Source organism: Sciurus vulgaris, assembly GCF_902686455.1.
Source record: "Sciurus vulgaris genome assembly, chromosome: 14".
In the NCBI taxonomy this organism is placed as follows: domain Eukaryota; kingdom Metazoa; phylum Chordata; class Mammalia; order Rodentia; family Sciuridae; genus Sciurus; species Sciurus vulgaris.
Window position 1 is genome coordinate 85717451 of NC_136475.1, and position 15172 is coordinate 85732622.

A 15172-nucleotide genomic window follows, 5' to 3' on the forward strand; every position below is an offset into this window, starting at 1 on the left:
TTGCTGGCTTACTGTTTTGAGGCAAAAATCAGATAGTTTGCCAGGGTTCCTTAACTTGAGAAGGAAATGTCATATACTTCATCAAGAGCTGCTTAATTCCGTTGTCTCATTTAATCTTCACACCCGGCCTGTGAGGGCTCTGTTTTGCAGAAAGGGACACTTATCTGGAGTTTATGAACATTGTGATTTTGGAGACCCTGCTCAGTAACTCCAAAACCACCCTTTTCACGAAGACACCCGAATTTCTCAATATATCCAATTCTCCAACTCGAAATTACGGGATGGGTACAGAGCACCTCAGTCCCAGCCCTGCAGCCCAGAAGCGCCAGGCGCTTGAGCATCCTGTGCCGCCCCTGCTCTCAGATCTCTTCTTTCCGCCATGCTCTGAGCGACCTGGAGAAGGTTACCTGCTAGCATAGAAGTGACTGGTTCTCAGGTTCCGGGGACACGGCCTCCGGGTTGCGAGTCCTCTGCAGTTGGAGCGGAGTCCTGCAGGGGGCGCTCGAGGCCGTGCGGAAGCGGAGCTGAGCCGGTTGCCGCGTCCCCGGCCCCTTCGCCCCGGGGAGCATCCCAGGGACAGCGAAGCCTGAATCTGCCTGGTGGCGGGTGTTGTCAAACGGAACGAGCAGGGGCATGGAAATAGCATCTGCTTCGGGAACCTGTGTCCCCAAAGACCGTTCGGGGTAGGCAGGCAGAGCAGCGACCGCGCGCACTCGCAGTTGCTAAGGGCGCCTCGGGTTTATTAGACCAGACTTGGACTCAGAAGTGAGAACTTGGTTACTTCCCAGTGTGTGAAATACACAACAGACAAACAAAACAAGGCTCTAGAGTATCCCTGGCACATTTTGTGCCTTTTAAGTAGAGCCCTGGGTAAGGGAGCTTCCTCCTTGCTCATGCGCCTGGGGAGCCCTGGGGTTCCTCCAGCCTGTTCACAAGGTTAAAAACCAGCCCTAGGTCACCCCCGATGCTCACCTGCGCGGGCAAGGAGTGGGCAAGGGAACACGGAGTAGGAAAGAATGGAAGGGCCTCCTTTTTTTTTTTTTTTTATTTATTTTTATTGTAAACAAATGGGATACATGTTGTTTCTGTTTGTACATGGAGTAACAGCATACCATTTGCGTACTCATATACTTACATAGCGTAATGAAGTTTGATTCATTGCTATTTTTTCCTTCCCCCCCACCCCTCCCACCCCTCTTTTCCCTCTATACAGTCCCTCCTTCCTCCATTCTTGCCCCCCTCCCACCCCCCCATTATGTGTCATCATCCACTTATCAGCGAGATCATGGAAGGGCCTCCTTTGCAAAGACTAGAGACCACAGGAAGTAATTGGAGCGGTTTATTGGATTGAAATAAATTGCTGTTACTTCCATATTTAAACCTCTATTATCTTTAAAAAAGGTCTCCACCCAAATGAAAAAGCCGATCACGATGGGGGAAGCATTTACACTGCCTTACTATGGATAGAGAAATAAATGTGTCCATCTCCAACTCCCGGAGTTTATCATTGTTAAGTGCTAATCACCGACAATACCCATGCTCAGAAGCTTTCTAAGGAATCATTTATCACCTGGGGTCATTAATGTGGAGTTTCAGATTCTTTATTTACTTAAGAACACTGTGGTTGATGAAGAAGCTCTGTAATCTAACTGACCCTGACTATCCACAGCCCCAGGAAACCGGTCACCTCTGAGCCTGTTTTCTTTTCTGCAAAATGGGTGTGATGATGCCTACCTCACAGCCTTACTGGAAAGGTTGGGACGTGGCCCCTGTGCACTGCAGTGAACATTCCAGAACACCAAAGCTCTGGGACCCATCAGAATTTGGACATGGTGTCTCCTGCGCTAGCTTTTCCACGGCTTTCAAAACTGGACTCACCTTTCTCTTCTCGGCCCTTCTCCTGGCCTCTGATTCACCTACTCTCCAGTCCCAGGAATGCTCTGCTTGCCTGCTGGCTTCCCAGCCCTCCAGCCTCAGCTCTCTCCTTTTGTAACCCTAAACCCTGCCTCCTTCACATTCAGTCCCCAGAGAATGGCCCTCCACAGGTTCCTAGCCAACTGAGCCATATTGCTCTAACCAATTGCAGAAGGCATTTCCTCCTTCCCCAGAGCATAAACAGTTCAGAGGGCAGGAATTCTGCGCATCTCCTAGGAAACAGGCACAAGCTAAGAAACATGCCATCAGTTCCTGAATTTTCAGGAAATAAATGCATCCCCATCATGTAACCTCACAGAATGAGTTAAATAAAGATGTCTGCTAAGTCCAACCGTTACTGTGACATTCCAGACCTCTATAAGCAGTACCCAACTCATTGCTCTGTATCTCACCCCCACTGCACCATGTCTCCAGCTGATTCCCAACTTTGTCCCTTTGTTCTTGTTCTGTTGCTTGAAATGCCTCTCCCCTATCAAGATCTCACCTATTCCTCTAAGTTCCAGCTAGCTCCATTCCAACTGTTACCTAAAGCCAGGTTCCACACGAACTAGAATTCCTTTCTGTATGTTTCAATTTGTCCCTGCTGCTGCAGAAAAATGTCTTACACTGGGTGATTTGTAAACAGCATAAATTTAAAGCTTATGGTTACAGAGGCGGAGAAATCCAAATAAAGTCCAAGTCTGGTGAGGCCTTATCTCTGCTTTCAAGGCACCTTGACTGTTGCATCCTCCAGGAGAACAAACTCTGTGTTCTCGCATGGTGGAAGGAACAAAAAAGGAGGCCAACAGCTCCCTCGCACCTTCTTCACAAAGTTACTAGCCCTATCCATGAGAGCCCTGCCCTTGTGCATTAGTCATCTCCCGCCGGCCCCACCCCTTAATGCTGTCACATGGACAAGTTTCAACTGAATTTTAGAGTGAACCATAGAACCACCCCTTGTTCCCACTGCAGTTATAGATACCTTTTAATTTTTTTTAAGTTCCTTTGGACTATACTATGATCATTTATAGGTAGATTTATCTCCTCCAGTTCCCTTTAAACTTTTGTGAACAGAGACAAGGCTGCAGCCTCACAAGTCATTTTGAGGGTTAAATGAGATCACATAGGTTTTAAAAAAAAATAATGCTACTTGTGTATAAATTTGCAGTATTTTGGTCCTCCTCTCCCCTTTTGTCACTCCAAATCCTAGTACTGAGCTAGCCACCCATATGTAGTTGATAATCTGCAGTGAATAAATGTTTATAGAGTGACAGAGACCCTCAAACACAGGTGGGGTAGCAAGGAGCTCCTCATGATAAGAGGAAGCTTTGCATGCATGCACCTAGTCAACTAAAGAAGATTCTGGCCTTGTCTGCTTAATTTCTCCCACTTTGCTCCCTTGAAGAGGACTCTAGTGATGGGTAGGTACTGTGGTCTAAATGTGTTCCACAAAATTCACAGGTTGAACCTTCACCACTAATGCGATGGTATGAAGAGGTAGAGGGCTGAGGTGGTGGCTCAGTGGTAGAGCACTTGCCTAGCACATGTGAGGCACTGGGTTTGATCCTCAGCACCACATAAAAAAGTAAAATATAGGTACTGTGTCCATCTACAGGTAAAAATAATTCTGAAAAAGAAGTGGAGCATTTAGGAAATGTTATAGTTTAGGTATGAAGTGCCCCAAAACTCACATGTGAGACAATGAAAGAAAGTTTAGAGGTGAAATGGTGGGATTATAAGAGCCTTAACTTAAGCAGTGCATTAATTCACTTGAATGGATTAAATAGGTGGTAAGGGTAGGCAGTAGGGTGTGGTGGGGGGAATCGGGTCATTGGGGGCATGTCTTTGGGGAATATATTTTGTCCCTGGTCAGTGAGAGCTCTCTGTTTTCTGATTATCAGGTCCTGAGATGGTTTCCTCCTGCACACCCTTCCTGCCATGATGTTCTGTCTCACCTCAGGCACAAGCAATGGAGTTGACCATCTATGTCCTGAGACCTCTGAAACTGTGAACATCAAATAAACTTTTCCTCCTCTAAAATTGTTATAGTCAGGCCTTTTGGTCATAGCAGCAAAAAAAAAAAAAAAAAAAAAAAAAAAAAAAAAAAACCTAACTAAAATAGGAGATAATTAAGCCATGAGAGCTCGGATCTCATGCGTGGATTTAGTGGCTGATAAAAGGATTCCCCCCTTCTTATCCTTCACTTTTCACAATGTGAAAGCAGCAAGGTCCTCATCAGACACTGAACGCCAGTGCCTTGATCTTGAACTTCCCAGACTCCAAGACGTTCCAAATGGATTTCTATTATTTATAAATTACCCAGGCTTGGGCATTTTCTTACAGCAGTAAGAATGGCCTTGAACTCCAGGTGTGATGCAGAACAGAGGGGAGAGGCACTCACCCAAGGGGAGAGGCACTCACCCAAGGAGAGAGGGCAGGAGTGAATGACAAGGATCATGCAGGTAGAACTGAGAAGGAACTGTTGGCAGAATTTGGAAAAAAAGATGTGAGAAAATGCTGTGAGGTACAGTGAAAGCAGACATGAGGGGAGTAACTCTTCTAAGAAAGAACGCTGGGCTGGAGCTGTGGCTTGGTGGTAGGGTGCTTGCCTGGCATGTGTGAGGCCCTGGGTGTGATACTCAGCACCACGTTGAAATAATAAAATAAAAGATCCATTAACAACATAAAAAATATTTTAAAAAGAAAGAATACTAAAGCCTGGGTTTCCCTTTTACAGAGATGTAAAAGATTATAGTATAGAAAGCAAAACAAGAAAAACTCAAGTGTTTAGTAACTGAGCTACGTGGGCTCCGACTTCAATCGCTCATTGAACTCATGCCATGTCCTGAACAATGTGCTTTGATGGAGCCCGGGATCCAGAACCAGGTGGGTATGTGTGTTGGGGTGGTGGGTGGGGAGTTCTCTGTGGTCATGAGTGAGCAGGCCCTCCATTTGAAGGACATTTGAGCCTTTAGCCTTTCACTCCTGCGTGTCCCTTCTTTCTCATTTTTCTTCCTCTAGACTCACTCTGCTTCAGCCATACTAGCCCGCTGTGATCACCCTAAGCCCTGATGGTTTTCCAGATCTTGAGGCTTTTGCATATGTTGCTTTCTCACTGGAGGGTACTTCAGCTTCCTCAAGTGCCCAGAAGACAACTCCCCGAACCTCCTTCTATGTGGAGTCCTTCCTGCATCCACTAAGGAGCACTGGCTCCTGTTCTCTCTCCTGACCGTCTCACTCACTGGGCTGTGAGCATCTCATCTCTGCCTCCCCATCCTGTAGCACGGCCAGTGCCGGTGCTGGGCCCAGTGGCCAGGCCAAGGCTGACATCTGACTCTCCTCTTCCTCCCAGCCCATCTCTTCTCCTTTGGCAGCTCCTACCCTCATGATAGTCTTCCTCTCTTTTTTTCAGTAATTGGATCCTCAACCCACTGCCTGACTCACAGCATGCGGAACTTATCAGGCCTTTTGACGTTTGTTGGTATCCTTGGAACTTAAATTACTTAAATGATTGCTTTCTCTGCTAGGAAGTAATTAGAAATTCAGTAAAAGTGGCATGAGGATCCCTAAGAATTTTTCATAATTCTTAGATTATAAAAAGGCATAAAATTCTTCTCAGGGTTTAAATTTCCCTTCCTCACATGAAGGTGCACACCTGTGCATACTGATTAGATAAAAATTTCAGAAGGGCCTAAGGGTGGATTGCTACCACCCCTCCCTATGTGAAGATGTTAATTGCTTTATCTGTGCGTACAGATTAGATTCAAGAATTCAGAAAGGCTCCATGCAAAATCCACCTTGAAGAAATGCAGCGTGGAGCACATTTTGAGGATGCCTTTGGGAGCAGAGTTTAGAGCACAACTGGATTTCTTCAGGAAATACCCTAGTTTAGCCAGGAAAAAAAAAAAAAGATAAGTTTAAAAATGAGTTCTGATGCCTACTCTGTCATGTATGAACAGTTAAGATATTTGATCATCCTAAGCATTAATTTCCTCATCTGTGAAAATGAACCTAGCAGTCCCTGTTCAGCCTCATCTATAATAAGGTTTAGGTAAGAGTGAAATAGGATTATGTATACGAAACGCTTTGTAATTGCTAAAGCAACAAAAATACACACCCCGTGTGGAGAGATAACTAAAAAGACTGAAAGAACAGTCATGCACCACTCCTCATGGGGAAAGAGGATAAAGAGCATCACAATTTAAAATATGCTCTCATTTATAAAATCCTAATAAGGTGTCAATACACCAAATACAAATTTTCCTCAAGTGAGAGCACCAACTCGTGGGAGAGGCTTGAAACAGAGACATCTGCAATGGTTTTGCTTTCTGCTGCATTTCAGCCACATAGACTTAGTGTTGTTAAAGAAATGGGTCAGGCAGTTCTGGGTGGGGTTTTAGCTCTGCCCCAATTATGTGATCTTCTGAAAGGTAACATGACCTTGTGAAGGGAAAGGTCAATCTCCTAGCGTAAGCCAACAAGAGCATAGGTAAATAGAGTGGAGGTCAACAGTTTCCAAATCCCAGAGACAAACAAAAACTGTCATTTCCTGGAATCTTCTCAGAAGCGTGTGTGCACTCTTGTTCAGAGTTCAAGGGTCTTTCTGGGACTAAAATATCGAGATCCAGTCCTTCTGAGCATCTCTAAGAGGCAGCTTGAATATTTCCTTGGGAGAGAGGCCTTCTCAGGTTCCGGGCTGGAAGAGGAGGGAGCGACCGGCTCTGGTTCCTTTCAAAACTGTCCACAGAGCTCAAGACTGGGGCCCAGGCCTGGGCCTGGACCCCTCCCAAAAACTGGAGTATGTACAGAAATTGTCAGGAATCAAATGATACCTCAACTTAGGCACATAACATACTAAGCCTGTGTAATAGGACCTTGAAAGCACAAGAGTATTTTCATATGTTTTCTTTTGCTGTTTGTAGTTTTTTCTTTCTTTTTTCGCCGTGCTGGGGATTAAAATCAGCATGTACTCTACCACTGAGCTATTTCCTCAGCCCTTTCTGGGTTTTTGTTTGTTTGTTTGTTTTTGTTTTTTAATATTTTAACATCAGAGTAACTCTTTCAACTTGTCAAGTTGCCCAGGATCCCCCACCTCCTGCCCTGGCCTCTCTCCTGATTAGCTCATGTGTCAGAAACTACAAGCAGAACAAAGAAACCTCAACCCGGTGTGAATTGTGGAACACTTTATTGAACACAGATGAACAGAAGTCAGATTTCCTCTGCAGATTAAGAAAGACTCTAGGTGCTAGCAGAGGAAGCAAAGGGAATTTCTGAGAAAACATTTAGGGCGGAGCAGAAGTTCAAAGGGAAATAATTTACAGGACGAGATGAATAGCCCTTCTGAAATGCTACAGTTGGTGAAAGAAATGAGGGCCCCAGAGCAAAGGAGGCAGAGAGAAGGGCATGAAGCCTCAGGAGTGAGCTTTGCTGACAGCGCTCTCCCATGGCCAAGCCCAGGGAATGCAGTGTCCTTGGAGGGAACCAGGCAGCACGTGCAGGCCAAGAATCCAAGTTTTGGAGAGCAGAACTCACCAGCAAACCGTGTGGCTTTACATTGCTCAACTGTGCTAAACCTGCTTCCGCATCCTTAAAATAGGAATGATAATTCTCATCTCTCAGGGATGTTATGAGAGTTATTAAAGAATCAATTGGAAATTCTGACCACAACACAGCAGGCACATGAATTGTGGTTCTGCAATTCTCCCCCCATCCAAACACCAGGAATAACTTATTCCTGTTCTTGAGCTTTGCCCAAGCCAAATGTGTTTAAGCACTCCCTGGTAGCCAAATGCTTTCAAGCACTCCCTAGAGGAATCAGGGCCTGGCCCAGCCCTCCTCCCTACACAGGAGGCAGCTTCTTTGGGGATCATTGCTGCAAGAGTCAGATGCTTCTGTTCAGCTGCCTGTCCTGGGGAGAGGCCAGGCTGCAGGCAGGCATCTGGAGAGGACTCAGTGGTATTTATGAAGCAGAGTTCTGGGCAGAGGTTTCTTTCCAAAAGCTGCCACCTTCTCCTGGTTTTCCAAATGCCTGTCATCTAGTGGCCTCATAGAAATTCTGTGGGCAAGCCTAGCCACCAGTGAGTCTGTGGCTTTGAGGGATTTTTCAAAAAGTGAGAACAGGTACTTCCTAACTCATCCAACAGTACTTGGTCCCTAGGACAAGCAAAACTTCCCAAGCTATTCATGAACCATTCTTCAAACTGAGGTGGAAAAATCTAAGCCAAGTGCATTTGGATCTCACTTGTTTGAAAATGGCAAAGAAAATAGCATTTTATCTGTGAGTTAATTTTTGGACTAATTGAATCTTCCCCACCCCCATATTACCATCCTGCCTACTCATCTTTCTCTAACACATAAAAGCACAGTATACACATGCAAGTGTATGTGGGTACACATACTTATACATGCTTAGGGAGGGTCCTCTGGAGAAAGTCTTGATATTGCCCAATGTTTTCTAATTTCCTCTTCAAAACACCAAAAACTAATATATGAAAAGCTGATGAAGTTTTTATAAGTAATATGACTTGTTAACATGCTAACAACTATGCCCCCCACCAGCTCCTGATGACAAGAAAAAATATTCTTCAGTTATAAAAACACTAGTCAGAAATAAAGTTAAATTCTTTCCACTATAGAGAAAATATATACAGCTATATTAAAGACCTATATGTAAATAATAAAGCTATAAAGATATTTGAAAAAAATCAGGGGAACATTTGAAAAGCTTTGGAACTAGGAAAAATGAAGCAAAGGGAAAAACCACACAAGCTATAAAACAAAACGGAGATTTGATCATAAAAAAATTTAAAAACTTTAAAGAGCAAAAGATACTACATCATAAGTACGACACCAGAAGAAAGAATATAATAAAAGGATAGACTGTAAGGAGGTACTTCAACACATATATTGTATAAAGAACCCTCCCAAATTGACAAGGAGAGAATCCTGTAGGAAAACTGCAAAGAACATAAACTGCCAAATCACAAAAGAGGAGTCGAAATGAATAATAGTCACATAAAATTAAAGAGAGGCTCCATCTCAACTAATAGGTAGGAAAATAAAAATCAACACAACAATGTTCTTAAGATTGATAATATCTAGTGGCAATGTGGGACAGATGGTCTGTCTCATGATATTAATGGGTATAATATAAATAAATAAACACGAACTTTTATGAATGTGATCTAATGGTATTTATTGAAATTTTTAAATGTGCATACACTCTGATCTGGGAATTTTTCAGAGTAATTAATATACCAGTGGATAAAGATATTTGTCTATGACATACATTTCAGCATTTGGGCAATGAAAAACCTGAAAAATACTTCAATATCATCCATAGGTGCTTTGTTAGAGAAGTCCTACAGGACCTGGGCTGTGGAGCACTGTTGAAGCCCCTGCTTTCCACTGTGCTTTTCACATGTAGGATTCTGGAAAAGCTGTGCTTCAACTTCCTCACATATAAAATAGATATAACAATGGTACTTATGTCACAGATGGATTGGCCTTAACTTGGAAGGGCTTTTACTGTAAATTGCTGAGAAAAGAAATAATTTGCAGAATTGAAAGTACTCTGAAGTGTATATATGCTCATATTTATTTATATATATTTTTATCAGTCAAGAAAAAAAATGTGGGGGGTGTTATATATGAAATTGTGAACCTGAGAACAGTTATGCTGGTTAATAATCAGCAAGAAAAAGGCAGCCTTACAAAAGTCCAGTGGTTTTTGAGAATCTCCTTAAATCCCTTCTCATTGTCCTGTGCATTCAGATTGGCCCAACTGGGCTGCTACAGACACCTCCCCAGACACGCACCTTAAGGAGGTGAGCATTTGAGCATTTGAACAGGGGCGCATGTGGGGTGGAGGGAGTACATGGGGAAGCAGGCAGGAGACTCTGGATGGAGAAGTAATTTCCTCTGGAGGAGTGAGACTGGAGTTACCGTTCTGACCTTTTCACTTATTACCTATGAAATTCAAAGGGGTTTTTTTGTTTTTGTTTTTTGGTTGTTTTGTTTTTATCCGAGTCAATCTCTTCCTTGAGAAATAAGCAAGGGAAGGGATACATGGGTCATATTCTTACCAGCCCTGAGACAGCGAGCTCCTGCTCTCTGAGTCCTGCTGCAGGACTTTTGGTGCTGGGCCTCCTTGGCGTCCTCCTTCTTTCTGTGCCCCCATCCTCTGGCACACAGGTGTCAGCAGGCACAGCCCTCTTTTCCTTGCCTGAAGGCGGGAGGCTCTGCTCTCTAAGATCTTCACTCTGTCTTAACTTGGCCATGTGCCCGTGACTTCCTATTTACCACAACAGCACAGCAATTCTTTCAGCATTTAAGTGATTATGATCCTATCAAAAGAAAAGGCATGACTTCCGGCGAACACACACACACACACACACACACACACACACACACACTGAAACAGGAGAGCTTTACCTCTACTTGGCACAAAACTTTCTAAATAAGAATCCAGCTGTCACACTGGACCCTGTACAAAATATGAGTTTAGTTAACAACAGAAAGAAAGCTCCCAACACCAAATGGCAGAAGATTAATTGTAACTATTTTATATTAGAAAAATGCATTTAAAATGTAGTAACCATTTATAATACCTTGAACAGACACAGAAGAACAAAATAATCTGTCTCTTTGCAAAGGATGAGTCTCCAGAGAAATGGTGGGAAAAACTGGAAGCAACAGTCTCTGTTGTCTGGCAGGTAGGTGTTTGGGCTGCTCCAAGTCAGAAGAGAATCCCTCAGAACTTCTCAGAAAACAAGATTACCACACTAACTACACACGAATAATTCTGTGCTGTTGTCCCAGGAGACACTCCAGGTTTTTAAAGCTGTTCTACTCCCACCCAGGGGACTGGAGCAGAGCTCACACGCTCTGGGGCCTGGGCTCCCTGCCGCTGCTGAGGAGGTCCGTGAGCTCGCTGATGTACTTGATGGTGTACTTGAGTGTCTGGATCTTGGTAAGGGGCTGGCCTCGCTGGCTGTAGACAGGTGGCAGGTACTTCCGCAGGGTGTGCAGGGCATCAGCCAAGGTCCTCATTCTGAGCTTCTCCCTCTCGCTGGCCTTCCGTCTCCGCTGCACAGACATCTTGACTTTGGGGCCCTTCTGGGCCTTGGGGCCACCAGCAGCCTGTAGGTAGGCAGGTTGGAAAGCTAACATATTGTAGTCCACCTCTACTAGGCCACCGGCCCCATGGTTGCTACAGCCGTTGCCGCCCCCATTGCTGGCCCCAACATGCCCACAGGGGAGCCCAGCCCCAGCTGGACAGGGAGAAGAAGAATAGGACTCCGATGATGGAACTGGAGAAAGGCTCTGGGAGGGGGAGGCCTGGCCCAGCTCAAAGGGCCTCGCCCTGTTTTTCCAGTCCCAGGAGGACAGCAGGCTGGGGCTATCAGAGGAGCCCAGGCCATCCTCCAGGCTCAGGAAGGTCTCCTGCAGGTTGTCCATGCCCCTGAGACAGCTGTGCAGGGAGCAACTCCCTGGCTAGTGAGAAAGCAAGTTCTGCTGCCCCGCCACAGAAGAGCCCTCTTTTATGGTGGTGGGGGAGAAGTGATGAAGTGGGAAAGAGGGCCGGGTGGAGGGAGTTCAAAGGAAAAACCAAGGACCAAGATGGAAAATGAACTCTTCAGGTGTCACTTTCTCCTCATTGATAATTAGCATCCTCTAGCTAAAATGTCTTTAAACAGAAAGGCCTCCAAGAGAAGAAAAAAGGAATTATCTTGTTGTAACTAAACCAATTAAGGCTACATAACTAGACTTAGCATTGTCCTGTGGAACTCATTAATGAGGGAGCCAAAGAAAACAAACCTGGGCATCTGCAGCAAGGGGCGGGGGTGGAGGGTGGCCGAAGGTCCTGGTAGAGAAGAGCAAAGTGCCTGAGAGGGCCTCCGGGCCCATCCATCCAGACCTGGCTATTTTGGAACAGATGGATAAATTGCTGGAGAAGGGGCATGGTCTCAGAACAGGCAGCTCCTCTGAGCTTTGATTCTCTCCTATGTCAAATGCAGACAATAATAACTCCTCACTCCTGGGGCTGCCCAGAGGTTGGCACACACAGAAGGCCCACAGCAGACGCCAGTTTCCTCCTTTCCTTATGCTCTGGCAGATTTTCCCAAGTTTTAGAGTATAGACATGTCTTGAATAGTCTACACTCAATGGCAAAGGCCAACAGCTCCAGTAAACCCAGAGACTTAACAAGAAGGAAAGATACTTCAAGAAGGTATCAAGCCCTCCCTGCTTTACCTGAGCAGATTTGGAGTCTCCATAGCAAAGAGATGCCAATAAACAGAAAACTCCTGAAAGCCAGGGAGTTTGCAAGAATACCTGGCATTGAGCCTCCATAAGATCTTTTTAAAATCCAGCTGTGGAGTCACACCTTGGTTTTGAAATGTATGGGGAAGTGTGAAATTAACAAGGGAGCCTGTTTCCCCACCCCAGCTCCAAATGCCACTGGATGTGTTAAGTTGGATGGCCCTGCTAGTTTGCTTCACTTCCTATATGTGCTGATAGACCCTGTATTTCCGAAGAGGAGGCTCAGATTCCCCATTTGTCCAACAAACATAACTTACTCTCCATACAGCTATTTCTACCAATTAGTACTAACATTAGAGTTACATTTTAACATTAACAGGCCCTTCAACATAGTTACTGAGGTTCCTTCATAATTATTTAAAAGTCATGTCAGTGAACTAATTAGAACATTGATGGTATTTTTTAATTAGCAAAGCTGAGGGAAGAAAAATCTCAAGCAGGTAATTTGTAGAAGAATGCTCTTAATTTTACCATTTACTAAAGGATAGTAAACCAGAACTTGAAAAATAATACTAATGAAATATAATACATGTAGTAAATAATTCTTCCTCCTTTTCCTTCTCCGCTCTCTCCTTCAACCCTTGCTAAGAAGCCTACAACGTGCTCTATTTAAGCAACTTCATGTGTATTATAACTAACATTCATATAATAAAACCCCAGTATTTCACAAATGAAAATGCTGAGACTTTCAGAGGTTGAGACTCAGTTCCAACCTGATAGGAAGTGGCAGGGTCACTAGAAAGTAGTATGACCAAACTCCCCTGGAAGACTCCAAAACTCATCATATTTTAAATCCGTTTTCTCTCTTTCAATTGGTGTGGTAGAAGCAGGTGACCTGAATGTGATTCAGCGAGAGTGGATTCCCCGTAGATGTCAGGTGGCCAGGGTAGTCACTGCCCTAGTGGTTCTCGGTTCTTCTAATCTAAACCTTAGAGTTTACCTGGAACACTATCTCCATTCTCAGACTCCACAAATTCTTTTATCCGTTTTTACAGATTGTTTCTGAAATTGCTAACTTCTTAAAGTTCTATTTTGGGGGGATTTTACTTCCTAAATGAGACAATACCTGCCAAATCCTCGATAAACTATGAACACTTAGTAGGTGTAGGTTTTGTTCTTGTTGACACCATCTCTTCATTGTCAAACCACCAGGACCAGAATAACTTCCTGCACTGTGACTCTACCACTCCTGGCCCCTGGCCCCCATCTCCCAAAAACATTCTTAAAATAGGGCAACTGCCTGGCTTACAGGCTTCTCAATGTGCACTCTCTCTCTGGTAAGAAGTGAAGCAGATCCAGACTTGCGTTCATCCCACTTGTCTTCCAAAAGTGTTCTGCCTCAATCCTGGGAAAATAAAGGTGAAGGAACGTGTCATACCATTGGCACTGACAGGCCTAGGCTTGGGCACACAATAGCTGGGGTTTTTCTGTCTTCATTAAGAACAAAGAAGCATTGGAAGACCTAGAGTTCAGCACACAATAGCCAGGGTTTTTCTGACGCCATTAAGAATAAGTCTAGGCTGGACTTGATAGACCCTTTTGGAGAGAGTGGTATAGTGGAAAGATGAACCAGTGGTCAGTCCTTTAGGGCAAATGGCCCACCCTCTCAGGACCTGCATAATTTAATTTGTAAAAGGAGACAATAATACCTGCTTTGTCTTCTTTATAAAGAGCATCTGTCAGCTGAAGGGAGTGCTGCGTGATGCACCAAAAGGCTGCCCCAGAGACGGAAATAGAAAATCCTAAAGTGCTGGCCTTCCAGAACTGTCTCTTTTGTCTTTTGAAACTAACAAATTAAGTGCTAAGCTTTCATATTCAGCAAACTATATGTTTCCCACATTACCGAGTTATTGGGATATATAAATATTTAATTTAAATGCCATTCACTCAACTAATATGTATCAACTATTATGACTATAATTATAACAGATTGTATAGAGGCCCCAACCCTGAGACACCTACTCCCAAGACACCTTGAAAAATTTCCTGGTCCAATTTTCCAAACAGTGACCTAGAGCAACCGGTTACCTCAGCTCTTGACTCCTGGGCCTTCATATTAACCTCTGTGCACATTAGAAAATGCTGAGCTTGGTTTATTTCCGCCCTCCTCACCTCCTTGACCCATCACCTTTGTGTAGGGCAGGCTACAATCTCCACAAAGGATGGGGCTGTTCAAATACTGGTGAACAGATAGAAAGTAGTAGTGGTGGCAGGAGTGTAACACTTGGAGTCAGAATGAACCTGCATCAAACTCTACATCTGCTGCTGAATAACTTTGACCTTGGACACATTAATCCAATCTCTCTTAGCTTCAGCCCCATCTGTGTGACTGTCTCCCCAGTACTTGCCCTCCTAGAATATGTACTTTCGCCAGACTTACACTGTCAGCTTTAAGTGTGGTAACTGCTGTTGCTGTAAATATCAACTTTGTGTTGAGGAAGTTCTTGGTCCCTTGAGTCAGAAGAAGTTAGAGTCACAATATACACATCCACAAACACATTACTCCCATTTTCTCTTGACCTCAAGTCACCTCTGTTTAGAAATCCGCATGTGACAATCGGTATCATCCTACATATCATGTTAGTATGAATTTATAAAAAATTAAAAATTGAACCTGGCTTAGTGGTGCACACTTGTAGTCCCAGCAAATAGGGAGGCTGAAGTAGGAGGACTGCAAATTTGAGACCAGCCTCAACACTTAGCAAGACCCTGTCTCAAAATAAAAAATAAAAGGGGCTGGGAATGTAGTTCAGTGGTAGAGCATCCTTGGGTTCAACTCCCAGTACTCCCCTCACAAAAAAATAAAAAATAAAAATTGAGACTTGACCTTGAGAGGTGTAAAGGGCTATAGAAATATGATTCAACATTTTTGAGATTAATGAAAATAAAATTCAATGAAATTGATAATTAGTAATGAAATTATCCACTCCAAACC

The 15172-nt window shown here is 44.1% G+C and overlaps 1 protein-coding gene across 1 annotated transcript; it reads right to left on the bottom strand.

The window, feature by feature from the left end:
- Window positions 1–10573: 10573 nt before the first annotated feature.
- Window positions 10574–11373, bottom strand: MSGN1 (mesogenin 1; the record flags this gene model as incomplete). The annotated part of the gene is made up of 1 exon (XM_079109813.1): window positions 10574–11373. One exon carries the CDS (start codon window positions 11371–11373, stop codon window positions 10792–10794), a length of 582 nt encoding a protein of 193 aa, XP_078965939.1. The 3' UTR covers window positions 10574–10791.
- Window positions 11374–15172: the final 3799 nt, after the last annotated feature.